Source organism: Pocillopora damicornis, chromosome 1, assembly GCF_964200805.1.
Source record: "Pocillopora damicornis chromosome 1, jaPocDami1.2, whole genome shotgun sequence".
In the NCBI taxonomy this organism is placed as follows: Eukaryota; Metazoa; Cnidaria; class Anthozoa; order Scleractinia; family Pocilloporidae; genus Pocillopora; species Pocillopora damicornis.
This window is the reverse complement of record NC_142670.1, coordinates 24924010-24940165: the sequence shown is the minus strand read 5'-3', so window position 1 is coordinate 24940165 and position 16156 is coordinate 24924010. Positions and strand designations below refer to the sequence as shown.

Genomic DNA, 16156 nt, shown 5'->3' with positions numbered 1-16156 from the left:
ACTAATTTCCTTTTAGTATTTTAGGAGTTGGTGAGTGCTTCGTTAAGTTAAGATTTCATTGTTATATACCCGACTTTGATTTGAACATATTGGAATCTATTGATTCAGTTTCTGTCTTATGTGTTAACCCTTCAATCCCTAAAAGTGACCAACATCGAAAAAATTCTCCTTATAGTATCACTTGAGTCAAACATTAAGGATATAAGAATGAAGGAAATGATCCTCAACAGAAGAAGCTCGTGATTGACTACCAAATTCTCCCTGTTGGTACCATAAGGAAAGGGTAAGGTAATATTATGGAAAATTAGTATATCGATGCGAGGTTGTAAAGGGTTGTTGGAACAGGGGCTTCCGTTGCAGTAGATTCAAAGTAACTGTGACGTTCACAACTGGTAAAATGAAGCGTCCTGGGATTTCCCTTCCTTTGGATTTCCTCACAAACCGCAAGAAAGGATCAAAAACCAAACAGGATAGGCACTGTTAAATGGTCTGTATATTTATAAAACTCTTTAAGCGCCATATTACAGACAGCACAGAGATATTAACATTAAATGCAAGCCTTGTTCCCCGGCCCCAGTTTCATTTAACTCCAACAAAGACCGGGGAGCGAGGATGCTCCAACCATGGGGAGTAATCAGAAATATAACAAATTCTTAAGGAAATGATGAAAGTTACATCTCAAGACACTTGCCGACTCTTATATATGTGTTCTACAAACGTAACCCCTAAACCCAGAGTACGGTTCCAATTCTATTTTGTTCAAAATATCATTAAAACTTGAGTAATCAGGTAATTATGTATGTTAAATTTCTCCCAACTTTACCTTGAACAAATGCACAAGGGAAAGTAAGGAGAATTAGAAATTGTATCCAGGCTTTAAGGTAGCTCTTTATACTGTACAAAGATCCAAAATACTTATCTACATTGATTTAAGACTTAATGATAAGTTGTTTTTATTTTCTACTAAAGAATAAGGCCACAGATCTCAATATCAAAATTTGAATCAGGTGAAGTATGCTTGCTACTTTAGCTACCTTGGAAGGTCTTGCCATGCCTCCTAAACGCACTGCGTTACCACACGAAGCAGGTTTGAGGAATGTTTGAGCACGATTTCCCGTCAACGGGATGCTTTTTCGTGACAGGAACAAGTACAAATAGATGACAAGTATTTATATCGATAACAACTTGAATGCGGAAACTTGAGGACAAACATCTCCAAAATCTAACACCGCTATCATTAATAAGCAAACGTGTCAAACAGAGTTGAGCAATGAAATATCGTAACCGTAAGACAGTTTGTAAATTGTAAGTTTTTTAAATTTTCTGTAGTCTGTAATATTTCAAGAGCTGTTTGAACACGATTCCTTTAAAAACAAGCACGAGTTTGAAGTGTTTGAGCTTTCAGATTCGCTCAAGAAAACAGATGATAGTGACCTTTTTCTGAGGAAATCACTTGAGTGCCAAACAGGACTTTCACTTCACATACTCACTCCATGTTTAAAATAAAAAATACATTCTATAAATCGATATCACATTTGGATTTGGAAATGAAAGTTCACGAGAGAAATTTAGCAGGTAAAATGCGCAAAAACGGAGATTTAAAATAGAATTAAAATAACAAAATTCAGGCAGAGCGCTCGCTCGGCGACAAACTTCCTTCTTCATTTATCTAAAAAAATCTATCTTCTCTAACTAAAACATTTACAGGTAAAATAAAACAAAATTATCCGAATCCCGACTTTTAAAACCTTGATAGACGATAAGAACTCGCTAGGTCCGATAAAACTCCCAAACTCTTTGATAATTTTCTTTGTCTGATCCCTTGTAACTGAAAAAAGGATAACTTCTTGGTAATTCACTTTGGTTTCTTTTCAATTTGAAAAGAAATCTTAAGTTACTCCTTAAAAATTCCACGATTTAAAATAGAAGCTATATGTTACAAGTAAATTTCGTTGTAAACTAAACTTACTAACATAAAAGTAAGTACTTAAAAATAATTAAAATGTTCAGATTCGCGAGTCTTTTGGTTCTCCAACAATCATCTCACATGTCCTCGACGGAAACAGACCCGTCCCAGGGCTCCTTTTCATTCTGCATATCTCAATCCAGTCTCTAATTCATTAAGAACCTGAATGAGAATTTCCAGTCACATGATTAATACTTCTCTGTGTAAATTGTACACTGCATTATGTTGATTTTGTTGATGAGCCGCTGGACCTCCGCCCCAGACCTCCAGAGCTACTGTCGTGAAATTCATTATCACTGGCTTTCCTTTCCGCATCCGGGGAATTGATCGCAAGGGTCTCGAGCGAAGAGGCGGACATTGCCTTCACCTGGGCAATAACGACTTGCGCTTTCATAGCGTCTTCTTCGAGTTCGCGCATGCGCTGTTGTCTCATGGCTGCGCGCTTCTCTGCCTCTAGCGCACGTCTTTCGGCCGCGGTCAAGGTGCGTTTTGGCGACTGCGGAGAGGACGCGTTTGTGTCGCTGTTTTGACGTTTGTGATCGATGTTCATCTTTTCAGCTACCTCAGCGTCTCTATTGGCATGTTCCAATCCTTAGGAAATCAAAAGACATAACGATTTGTCAAGGCGGGATTACTTGTCTTAAAACAAACGCGTGAAGATAAACTCACAAGTGATTGCAATGTTATGAAATCAACTGATATAGGCTCTAATTCAAGATGTAACAAGGATTAAAGAGGTTGTGCAATATCTAAGTAGCATTCAAAGGAAACACACTCAAATCCTTGGAAAAATGATTCTTTTCTAAAAGGAAATATTATTTACCTGTAACAGCTCTGTTTTGACCCTGAAACAAGGGAAAAACACGAGGGTTAAAAATAAAAAATGTGTAAACAGCCTCTTACAGTTTTATTGTTGTGCTCCTGAAGTAGCGGAATTATTAGACTAGAAACAGACAGGCCTATTGTGACTTTACCATACGTGGGTAAAGTAGCCTCTGTGATTTTTTTTCTTTTTTGGGTTTCGCGAGAAACTTTAAAATCATTGCAACACCCAAAATCAGACATGTTTCGTAACAGGGATAAAGCCTGCAAACCACAGCTCAACCATATCTTAACCTTGTGCCCTATGATTGTTTGGAGCCGTTGAAGCAAATCATTGGCAAAGAAGTTACGCAAACCGCAGTGCTTCTTCCCACGGTAATTACTTCGGTGTGTTTCGAGAGATAAACAATCGCATAAAGTGTACTTGAAAACAACGTACCATAAACTCTTTATTATACTCTTTCACTTCATTTATTTTATTATTCATTTTTTTTTCCATTTGTCAAGTCTATTTCTTGATTTATGCTTGGCGAGCTAACTTTTCAAGGTCAAATTAAGGGCAACAACCGTTTTGTAAATAAATGCCAAAGATAACGGTTGCGAAATAGTTAGGAAACCATTGGCCAAGAATAGTACAGCATAATCTGATGTGATACTCTAACATTCTTGAAAACGTGTGTGATTTTCTTTAACTTAGATACAAGTTACTACTTCGTACGGCCGGATAGTGACAACTAGAAATTTTTTATGCGACGTTTAATAAAGGTGTATAGAGCGGATCAGAACAGGAAAAAATATATCTTACAAGTTTCTCTTCACCGGTTCCTTTGCTTTCTTCAAGACGTTTACGAAGAGCTTCCTGGAAAACAACAGAAGCAATGTTACCAACTAACCAACGGTCATGAAAACAGAAATACTACCAAACATCTCCATGAAAACAGAGAAATAGGTTTTTGTCACGTAAGCTAACTACAAAATATCACATATTTCACTTGAATAAATTGCGTTCTGCAACACTTGTTCGATATTTCAGAGATAAAAGTTGAGTACTCTTCGTTAATTTTTCATCTTAACATGATAATTAATATAAGAATGTCGTCATGCAATTCACAGTTAAACACAACTGCTGTGTAAATAAACAAAGTACAGTGATATCAACATGAATACAAAAACTTCAATTTGGATACTTCAAGTTCAGTTGAAAGCGAAAGATGACTAAAGACGAGGAAAACGAAATATTTTGTGAACATAGAAAGTCCCATTACTGAGAAACGTGATTTAATAGTGTTCATTTTCAGTATTCAAACTTGACTCCCTACTTGTTAAATACGTCACATGTACGAGAAAATCATCTTAGCCCTTAATGTTGAAAACCTCATTTGTCATCGTAAAATATATTGTTCGTTAATGATCAAATTCGTTTGATCTTCGCAAAAAACAATACAAAATGTTACGACAATTTAAGGGAATTTTGAATAAATCAGGAGTATTCACGAAGAGAAAGTAAAAGCAATGTTCAAATATATAACACAAGGAACCTTTAAACGCCGATGTAGAAAAAAAGGGAGCAATGAGTATCACTGTCTTAGACAATCACAGAAGTACGAATGGACAAAATTTGGCGAGAAATGAAATAAATAAACGCTGCTGACAAAATTGTATGCACACAGACGATCGAACAAAACATGAATATAAATTTCGCAGTTTCACGGTTCTTGTCACGCAAAACACACCAATCAATGACACACTCCTAAACCAGAATACAAACTTTGTGAAATCAACTATCCGAACGTGTTTGGAATCATCCCACGTTCTCACAATATTACAATCCCTTTATAATTATCTGCAGCCAGTGGTGACCATTAGAATCGACTGTTTGTGAAAACAATACCGCGATTCTGAGCAAACAGAAACTAAAATCTGACGATTCCCTAGAAATATACCCATGCATCCTCAGCACAATTTGTAACAAGAACTGAAAGGTTTCTTTTTTTTTTAACAGATGTATCGAACTCAATAGAGAACACAGCTTGTGAACTACACTATTACCGATTTCGACTATCGATTAATTCACGTGTACAAAATAAACCTCACTGCAAGGGCTAAAGGGTGGTTCTCACTACCGCTACCGATCTACAACAAAATAATGACAGCAGTCAGTGTTACCTCCGAAGGACCTCGAAATCGACAGCCCACCAAACAGACGGCAAACATTTCGCGTGGAGGCATCAAAGCGAAGAAGGTAGCTCACACAGATAGAGATATTTTTGTTGTCTGACGAACAACGAAGAGAGGAAGTCGAATGAAAACTGCAAATGACGCGCGAAATATAACCACAAATCGAAAGAACTGAAGCGTAACCTCCTGACAGCCACTTAAAAGTACCACCCACGAGAAACAATGTAATCGACGGTCCACTAACCTGTCTCTCCTGTTCTTCTCTCTCCCACCGTTCGGTTTCCTTTCTAGCTTCTTCTTCCTAATAAAAAAACGACAACAATGGAAGTTAAAATACCAATTTATAAATGCCTTTTGAAGAGTAGAGGGACATGGACGCTTCGAAGAAAAACCCGAGTCAAAGTGGGATAAATTATATTCCTACGCAAACACAGAGGAACAGTTCTTAAATATAGCAATTAAACACGGCTACACTTGAACCTCTCTCGTAAATTGGGAGACGATGAAATGACAAAGGGCTTTTTTGGTTGATGTCAACTCGCAGTTAACCAACATGGGGGTAAAAATAAGGCAAAAACCAACATCAAACGCATAAAATAACCACTACACACGAACAACCGAGCGAAATAAAAAGTACCAATTTGTCCTTGACGTGCTGTTGTAGAATTGACATAATATCAATTTTAGCCATTTTATAACGCCAGAGCTATGTATTCGATCGATTGTCATCCAGTATCATTCAATACACTTCAAAATCTGAGAGCAACTTGCTCTTAACAAGCGATTTAATATAGAGCCTGGAGCATCTTACCAACCCAGTACATGCCACTTGTTCTTTATATTCAAACAAAGAAGAGCTTTATGAGCAGCGAACACGTCACAACGATTGTCTACTTAAATCAAATACGCCAACGAAATTGACTATTTGATACACAGGTAATCCCAAGAAAATAAAATAAACCGGGAAAATGACAAAGAAATAGTCGAGAGTGTTTTTTAAGACTGAAAAATAATTGAAAATCTTCCGTAAATGGACACAATTCGATTTGGTGATTGGTTTTGCGATGGAGTGATTTGCATTTCAGACAATGTAGTTGGCACGCTCGCTGCAATAGGTCTAATATTAGAGGTCGGTCTCTTGTTACAGAGAATGGAAATTTAGATCAACACGCGCGTTTGACAAAACCATTCCAGTAGTTCTTATAAGAAATTATTCATTAACATCTCTAAACGCTATTGAGTGCAGAGCAAAGACACTCCTTTCTCCAAACTCTAAAGAATCAGTTATAAAAGAAAACTAGAGACATGCTTTCTCCTTTAAATCCTCGCAGAGCCGTTAATTATCATTCAAGGTTTCCTTTTGTTCAATATCTATCCCAATGTTCGTTGAACAAATGAGTGGCTTAAGTGCTAACCGAGTGCACACATTTAAAAAGCTTCGATAAGCCTTTTTCAATAAAGTTAAGTACTTTAGGAAATAAAATTTAGCCTGCCTGTCATCATTAACAGGTCTGAATACTGCAAAACGTCTCCTGAGTCACTTTAAACAGAGTAACAGATATTTCATTCATTCGAAGCACCAAGAAGATGTAACATGTATTTGCCAAAAAGAAAACACTTTCAATTTTATAACGTTTATTTTATCGAGCTGTCTTACGTAGAAGAGGAGGAAAATGCTTTTGCAAAAGGGATTAACTAGGAATATAAAAAACTTACGTGTATTTTACAAATTTTTCTTGCGTTGTTTACGGCTTTAACATTCACGCACCGTTAAAATGACTTTTTATCGAAGAGGAAAATTTTCTTCCCTAAGAACTTCTCAGTTCAATAGCAAAGCGAAATTCTCTTCGGAAACTCTCTAGCGCCAGTGAAGACATAGCCCGTCTGAATCTTCTGTCAACCCCCCTCCCCCACTACCCCTCCCCCCCCACCCCTGGTGAGTACTAGCAGTCCGAAGATATAGAGCGCATTCACTTCCCTTTTGACGATTCAGTGTTAAATTTACGCTTTCGTAATGAGAAAATATCTCGAATTTTTCAAATCCCTCCATTACAAGATTAGCCACCAAACATGTGAAATCTTAATCTCGGAATTTAACAAATGAACCCTTTATAAGAGAGTTTATATTCAATCCGATTAAGGGGATTACCTAAGCATTTCAAACAATTTACATGAAAACCATATTTTTCCTTGCACAAAAATGTTTCACCTAAAAAAAAATTCTTTAAGGCAGGCAAAATCAACATCTGCATGAAGGCATTCCTTAAACTAAAAAGAGAGGGAAGCATACATTTGAAGGGGAAATACCCTTCATGTACGTCAACACTTAATCATTTAAATCTCTTGTAAAAAAAACGGGATTTACAGAAAATCAGAAACGAGTGCTCGACAAAATGTTATAGTTATTAAGCGTTTGCTCAGTTCAGAGCTCATGGGCGAGAATTATCAGAATTCCGTTGGAAATCAAAGAAAAAGATGCCAGCAGAAAACTTTCTGATAACTATTATTGCCGAAACATGACCTCCTCTAAACTCAAGCGTTCGCTACTGTAAAACTTAATTTGATAGCCTCAGAGATCTATTACAGATCTTTAATCACGATCATGTTAGTACTAGTGTGACATAAAAACAAGAAAGACTGACCATAAATAGCCTTTGGGCTGTATGTTTTCCCTTCCAAAATGTTTCCGAGATTACTGAGTTGATGTTTAAGTTTTGACCCCACGCCAAAAGAGGTGCGATAAAAATGCCGTCACGTCACTACGGCAAGTAATACTCATAGCATGACGAGATAAGAGGCCAGTGTCACGCAATTAAAATCAAATCGTGACTAGACTCTCTTAAAAAACCCGATTCTACCTCTTAAACAATTGTAGTACTTTATGAAAAAAGGGGGGAGGTTTTTACAGAAACTGTGGTGCTGCTTTGATAAGAAGATAAAATGGTATTATCACCTGAGTAAATAATGCAAATTGGCCACCGTAAAGTGTTTCAAATCTAACGTTTTGGGCGTTAGCCCTTCCTCAGAGCGAACATTTGGCCTTGCTTAAGTATGCCGCCTAGTTAGAAGCACCTCTCTCCAATATTTTTTTCGAAGCAGGCATTGATTACTTTATCAACAAAAATGAATAAATAAGCAACTTCCACTAACCTGTCTTTTAATCTCTCTTCTAATGTCATCGTACGCTCTTTCGTTTGATGGGATGATGTCTCGTTCCAAGGACTCCTGGCTCTGTGATTTTCCAGAGTTGATTGACGCTACGGGACTTGCTTGCCAGGCCGCGTGCTGTCCCGCGGGAACTTCAGCCGGGTCAAACCCGTCACAAACAAGTAATGTTAAATCATCCCCAATCCCTCTGAGCGATCGCACGGCTTCCAGATGTGTGGCGCCTAAAAGGCTGGTGCCGTTGACCTTGTGAGAAGAATACACAGTGATTATTGGCTAAAGAGCCGGACGCGTTTGAACGCTTTACAAGAACACCTGCATAAAAGGAGCCTCTCAAAAAAGGTCACTTCATGGAACAAAAGGATAGAAAAAGTGATTAACTTAAAAATAATTAAGTATACTCTACTGAACAGGTATAACAGAATGAGATACTATTCTTTAAGTACGAACACCACATACTTAATGAATTGGTTTCACACGCCAATAACATAAAATTCGTGAAAAGTTAGCTTCATTTTCGGAACCCAGATTTTTCAGTACCGCTCGACTGGAGTATAATAAGAAAATTTTGAGAGACGAAAATAGTAGTTAATAAAAAAATTCAATATCTGACGTACTAAAAAAAGCTCTGCAAAGACAAAAATACAATATAAAGTATTCAAAAGGTAAATATTTGGGCGTTATTTCTATTTTCTTAACAAACCTCCAGCAATCTCTGTCCAACTTTAAGCCGCCCATCTTTGTAAGCTACACCGCCTTCGTTCACTTTAGATACGAATATTCCTTCGTCTGACTTGTCTAACGGGTTACCAGGGTGTCCTTTAGCGCCACCTCTTATACTGATACCCAGTCTCTCTCCTGGACCTTTGTGGAGGTAGACCTCCTATTTTTGACGAAGGAAAAAAAAACCGAGTTACACGTAGTTGTTGAATTAGACGCAAAAAGTCTCAAATGTATTCAGCTGAGTAAAGCTTTGACACAACCAGACGTACAACATATCGTCGTCTGATTACGCAGATTTCACGAACGTCATCGACACAAACTTGATCTCTGATTGGTTAACACATGGATAGCCAACATGCCGCCGTCTGTTTGAGAGTCACGTGACAGCATATATGCGCGTGCAAAGCAAAAAGAGTGGAACGGTTGTTTATTGCTTGAATTTTTCGACATGAAATCCTAACAAGATGTTAAAATCCAAAGTCACCAAATAATTATGAAAAAAAATTCTTAGTACGCTCATTCATTCCTTTAAGTTACGGTTTCGATGCTTTTTATGGGCTCGCAAAAACAAGTCTATTGTTTCTAGAAAAAAAAAAAGAGAGACGATAGAGAAAATTCCGATTGTATTCAGCTAAAATACTCTTCTTCCGGAGAAGACAACAACGGCTTCATTCACAGTCAGTGGGTGGGAACCAAGAAAAGAAATTAAGTAAATCCTTGCTCATTAAGTCTGTGGGTATGAATGGTTCAGATCAAAATTCTCCTTCAAATCATTCACACATTTCCTCTACGATAACTTTGGAGTATTCAATCTCAAATCTGTTGCCTTCCCAAGACCTGATCTTTTAAGTAACTCTCCTAAGCTACTTTCGCACATTTACACCAACACAAGAAGAGAGAAAATGGAAATGAATCATAGCCATGGTTCAAAGGATTTGACATCAGACAACAGTGCTAGGATCCAACAAAACACAAGAGCTTAACCCAGATCACTTAACTCCGCCTGCTAGACGGCCAATTAACCCAACAAATGGCTCTGTAAACAAATATTTTGACAAAGATGTCGATGTAAAAGGCTTCGCGATGTGCCGGCCTTCTTTGATGTATTAATAAATATATGAAAAACAGAAAAGGAATATCTGTGTCTGGGTGACAAAACTCTTGAAAAGTGCGGAAAACGACGAAAGGAATACTTTTTAGAGAATTCCATTAAAACTGGTAAAATAAACACGGCAAATTGATAGCGTTTTCACTATAATAAACCTCTGGCTTACACAAGAGACTACGGAAAACAATGAAAGTTCACACATGTAATCAACTGAATGAAACTTTATTTTTCGTTATCATGAGAACCGCCGAAACAGCTCTAAGGAATTTTGTCTTTTTAAGGAGTTAATGGCTGAATAATCAAAACGAGTTTTGCACAGTGCATTTGACTTGACAGAGGTCGTACTCTACCCTCGAAGACCACAAAAACAAGTTACGCTTCGGCACACAATTGTTTTATTTACTCATTACATAATAAACACGAAAGTGTGAGTGAGCTGACAGATAGCGAAAATATATTTTGATAATTTTTTCCCCGTGAGCAGATAGATCTTTGTTGAGGGATGAGAAAGTAACTAATTATAGTTAGACACAATAATTATGCATACCTGAAGTCCTTTAGGTGGTGGGTCATGGCGGACCAGAAGTTTTATGAGTGAAACATTAGCTATCAGTGCTGCCACGGCTTCTTGATGAGTAGCGTTCCTCATGTCTTTTCCATTTACCTATGACAAACAAAAGCGTTGGATGGTTTTGGAGAAAAAAAATCTACTTAACTAACTGCTAATCAAGACGCACCGTTCTACAGACATCCCAAAGCACTTATTGACAGCTTCATATCCACACTAAATTAAATGAAGAACTCATCAGTCAGAAAACCGTCTGAGCTCTAAAAAATGCTCAGCTTCGCTACGAGACTCATAACTTTATGTTCAGATTTTCATTAAGCTGGACGAACACGGAATTCCCTACCCTAAAACCCTTAAAAACAAATACGAATCCTTCCTCATTATCGATGTCATGAAAACCATTGAAAATATCATGAACTACTGTCTGTCGCCTACAATATCCAAATTAAAAATTTCCTAATAAACAATTTCATCTATTACAGGAAATAAAGATGACGGATGGTCAACTCGTGTTAAGGTCAATCTAGATCTACAACCTTTAAAATAAGAAAACAGTGATTAGTTTGTCCAAAAAAATCGACCGAACGAAATGAGAAAAAATCTTAAACTTGTATAAAAGTTTCAAACTTGCTTTTATTACATAATTTACTTAAAGAAAAAAACCTCGCACACTAATTCTTCTTCCGCACGGAAATGAGATCAATCGATTGCTTCTAGTTCAGTAAAACCATGGACTTAAGTTCCAAGAAAAACTATAAAGCGACACTTGCAGAACCAAGCAGTCATAGCAAGAGGTTTATTTCTCTCAATTCACCTTTCTCCGCAGAGAAGTCGTGCACGGCCAGCTTCTGACTATATCCACTCTAATCATAGCACTTGTGATGGTTAGTCTCCGATACTTTTTCCAAAATGCACACAAACACTGTTCTACGTCAGCTTTTCAATTCACTGATTGCTTTGACAACGTTACAGAGCTTAAATAAACAGCTCGACCGTAAGTAATGTAGTTGAGCGAACACTACCAATTCCCGAGTGAATTGATTCTTTTCAGAGACAAAGTATTTCAGGTTATGATGTAAACACATTTAATGACCCCGATGGGGGTGCTCAACACTATAAATGTTTACTTTCGAGCGACCTGACGTCTTTGAGGAACCGACGGGTCTTTGGAGTTGTATAGTCGGCGATCAAACACATATTAGCAGCAGTATTCACAAAAAAAAGTAAAAAGAATGCTTTTACACACATGTGTTTAACTGTGATGGCGGTCCCTTTGACAACGAGCTTGCCGGCGGTTTTCAGCCGATTAATTAGCGTTATTCTAACAAAAAAGATTGAGCACGGAAACTGGCGTTTTTTTAACTGTCTGCAGCATTTTCTGACACGAAAGCGTGCAAACCGAGGCTGGTTGCTTGTACAACAAGAACCCACGCACTGAAAGATCACTAGGAACAACACCTCTTTTGAGCGTCCTTCACTTTCAGTAAATTAGATACATCTTGTAGTTACATGTGATGTTCAAGACTTGTCGGCATTAATTTTCGCCACCGAATGCGCCTGCTTCCAATATCAGAAGGCGCCTAGACCTTTATTCCACGCTCCACGAAACGAGAAGCATTTTTACCCTGACCTTTTGCAACTGGATTTTTTACTTAAAACTTACGCACGCAAAAAGGTTTTACTGTTGTGTACTCGATCAATAGAAACTTCAGCTGTCCAGCAGCTGCTCATTAACTTGCGGCGTCCCCCAGGGGACCATCCTCGGTCCACTATTGTTTTTATTATATATCAACGATCTTCCAAATTGTTTATCAAATTGTGAGCCGAGGATGTATGCTGACGACACACACCTTACATATGCGGGCGGTGATCTTGAGAGTATACAGCTTTGTCTGAATGAGGACTTAACAAACGTTTTCAACTGGCTACAAGCGAATAAACTCACACTGAATATGACAAAAACCGAATTCATGCTAATAGGGTCAAGGCAGAGACTGGGTACTCTCACAGCTTCACCAACAATTAGAATGAACAGCACTCAGGTGAGCCAGGTTACTTCTACAAAATCGCTTGGTGTGATTATAGACGATAGGCTCGATTGGCATAGTCACATCGAAAAATTAACAAAAAAGATTGCCTCTGGTATCGGGTGCCTAAAGCGAGTCAGGCATCTGATCCCAGCATCGACCTTACATCTGCTTTACCAAGCTTTAGTAAAACCTCACTTTGATTACTGTGACATTGTCTGGGGTAGCTGTGGGATAACGCTACGAGATAAGCTGCAGAAATTACAGATTAGAGCAGCCCGTGTTTTGACATTTTCCAGCTATGATGCCGATGCAACTAAGCTACTTGAATTTTTAAGTTGGAAAAATCTGACAAGCCAGCAGGAAATTCATAGAGTTACCATGGTTTTCAAATGTCTGCACGGGCTAGCTCCTGAATATCTTAATTCTAAGTTTAAATGGCGTAACTCTGCTTATGACCTCAGGGACTCTGAAAATAAACTCAATGTTCCTCTACCTCGCACTAACTATTATCGAAAAAGCTTTAGCTATAGTGGAGCCACATTATGGAATAGTCTTCCATGTGATATAAGGAACACAGAGTCTCTGGGGTTATTTAAACGCAAGATCAATGCCACTCTATAACGCACGGCATTCACGGAAAACAGCTTTTAAATATTAGTTAGTGTTTTAATTTTTAAATAGTTTCAGTTAATGTAATTGCTGATGAATTGTTTCGTGCTTAAATAAAGATTATACTATACATTATATGATAATCAGTAATATAGGTTTTCTATTGACAACACTTACATGGAGCTACAAAATAAACTGTTTGAATGCAGACACTAATGACTACAAAAATTTCCTGTTCTACCAAATTAAAAAACTCCACTTCATTTCAATTATTTCACCACCAACAGGGGTTAAAGGGTTAAGCTTTTAAGACTGACGTGTACCAGTATCAATCATGACAGGCAAGACGATTTCATTATCCACTGTAACAAAACATCTAGATGTTGGATTCAGCGGGTTCTCTGTCTAACACTCTGTCTACTCAGGCTAATTCTTTACCTTTAGGACACTTTCATGAAATTTGCTTAACCCTTTACAACCGAACATCAGTATGCATATTCTCTATAATGTTCTCCACACGTTTTTTAACTTGCTGATAAGGAGAATTTGTTTAACAATCGAGAGCTTTTTGAGTTGGCGATCATTTCCTTTATTCTCGTGACCTTAATGTGTGATTTAGGGCTGATATTGTAGGGAGAATTTAGATGCAAGTCACTCTTAGGGGTTAAAGGGTTAAGCTTTTGGGAACGAGAGTCGCACTGGAACAACGTAAAAGTTCCTATATTTCCATTCCCAGTAAATTAATCCGACAACAATTGACGAAACCCTAGCTACTTTTGATCGCATACAACCTGGTGTCAACGAGAAAGAAAACTTACAAAGTTGAAACAGAACCCTAGCTCTGAACGTAACGGTCTACCAAATACAATCATAAAACTTCGATTTTGGGTATAAATAGCAAGTAGCATACATGCACTGAAACAGTCATTGAAATCATAGAGTCTCTTACATCAACTGAGTCACTTCCGGAGTCAAACAAACTCATTAAGCTGACTGAAAATTAAACAAAGAATTGGACAAGCGGACTCCACTCCAAAACTAAGCCAGCAACGAAACAAAACATCCAAGTATTCCATTCAATCTGGTCACAAAAGAAATCAGTTGTGTCTGAGCATGTACCGAGGAAGGGAACAGCCGCATTCAAAGACCTCTTTCTCTAATTAATGGCACAAAAATTCGCGCTTTCATTTGAAATAGATGTATTCACGATTCCATACTAAAGGAGGGTCGTTTTACGAGTTACATACTTGGCCTGCCTCCCCTAATTAATCAAAAGTAGAGGTTGTTATGTAATATGTATTTACTCTTGTAACAGGCTCATGATAAGCTTCTCCCGAAAACTCGCGCCTATTTCTCAACCAAGCGAATTCAAAACTTAAACCATTCACGACTTGGTCACTCCTTTTTTTTTCGCGCTTTGAGCAGAGAATGTTTCCACCTCAAATTCTCAATGGCTCATTGTGATATCTCCCTTGACTCTGATTGGTTGATATGAGGACTTCGGTTTTGGTTTTACAACACTCAGTCGAAAAGCTATGACCATTAGCTAAGCATGGTTCACCGTCAAATAAAGTCTTGTATTGTACTGTAATGCACTCTACGATCACGTACCGTTTACAAACTGAACGCCTAGTACAGACCAGCAAATAATTCCAGCATGTATCAAGAAAATCGATTCCTTACCAGCATTATTCTATCTCCGACCCTCAGATGAGTGGTGGCGGCAACTCCGTTTGAAACAATCTACAAGAGGCGGCAAGATAGAAGTATTAAAAAGTGAAATAAAAGTTAAAAAGAAACCGTGCTGCTGCGTCGGTGAAGGGCATTACAAGATAATTTAGTTATATCGACGGAGTTGATAATTAAAATTGGCCATCTTAAAGAGTTCTTAAATCTGACGTTTCGCGCGTTAGTCTTTCGTCAGAGCGAAGCCACTTAGGTTGTTTAGAGTTCTTCCGGTTTTTGCAAACGAACGTCTGAAGAGAGGAAGGCATATTTTTTAAAATTTTATCCTGGCGACTGGATACAAGCCTTGTCCCTTAAAAAACCTTGCGTTACAACTGTTGCGTAAGAACATAACACTGTTGTAGACATGTGGAGCGATCAGATCACACGTTTAACTATGATCTCTGGGTTCAAAATGATTTGCTGTAGCATGGCACAGTGATCAATAACCTCCTACCTTTGATATAAATATTCCTGGTTCGTCCATTCCAAAGGGATGACTGGCATGGTCAGAACCTCCAACGATACTAAATCCTAAGGGACTGCTTCCTTTCTTGAGAACGATTTCCTGTAAACAAACCCAAATTGACTTCATGATGAACAATGTTAAGCAAAATACTTATAACTAAGATCTGATTGTTAATTCTCCCCTCTTTTTGCTACATATTTCCTTGTAAATTGGTGACGAGAATTTGGTGTCAGATCAAGATAAGAACTTCTATCTGATAAGTTTGAGAATTCTCATTACCTGTTTACTGGATAATGTTTGTAGATTATCGGGAGAAGTAACATGTTGATCACTTCTAGGAGTTAAAGGGTTAAACGGCTTGAAATTGCACAAAACACTCGTACAATAGTAGTCTGTCCGAATGACAATACAAAATACTAACCTCAATATCCAGGTCGGCGGTTCCATTCTTGTCCGTGTGGTTGACATCTGCTACTTTCTCCGGTGTTACGTGGTTCATTTCAGGCTAAAGAGAAATGTTCTGTCAGCTAATTACTTTTCAAGTCTCGCTGCGCGTGTGCATCTTTGTCTGCGAATCCACGAGTCTATGTTTTAAAGAAGCTTCGTCCAATCGCAAGTTCGCCCGGTACCAACTTTATCCAGTTCGCCCCCACCCCACCCCACTCTAATCTTTCAACTCGTTTGTGGAGAACTCAGAAAGGTGGTAGGAGGCGAGTTATGCGAAACCTCCAGATACAGAAACTATTCGTAAAAAAAAGAGCGTGACTAGGACGCTAGAGATGAAGTGACTTTC

General features: G+C 38.1%; 1 protein-coding gene across 1 annotated transcript in view; it reads right to left on the bottom strand.

Annotated features, from left to right (window-relative positions):
- Positions 1-475: 475 nt before the first annotated feature.
- The window catches only part of LOC113673250 (protein scribble homolog), a 39204-nt gene continuing 23523 nt past the window's right edge, over positions 476-16156 (bottom strand). Inside the window, exons 28-37 of the mRNA XM_089207824.1 lie at positions 15785-15868; positions 15352-15462; positions 14853-14912; positions 10510-10626; positions 8835-9014; positions 8117-8377; positions 5211-5267; positions 3594-3647; positions 2790-2811; positions 476-2557 (exon numbers count right to left, since the gene is read on the bottom strand). Coding sequence (XP_089063950.1) covers positions 2187-2557; positions 2790-2811; positions 3594-3647; positions 5211-5267; positions 8117-8377; positions 8835-9014; positions 10510-10626; positions 14853-14912; positions 15352-15462; positions 15785-15868 — 1317 coding nt within the window. The 3' untranslated portion in view covers positions 476-2186. The remainder of the gene's footprint in view (positions 2558-2789; positions 2812-3593; positions 3648-5210; positions 5268-8116; positions 8378-8834; positions 9015-10509; positions 10627-14852; positions 14913-15351; positions 15463-15784; positions 15869-16156) is intronic.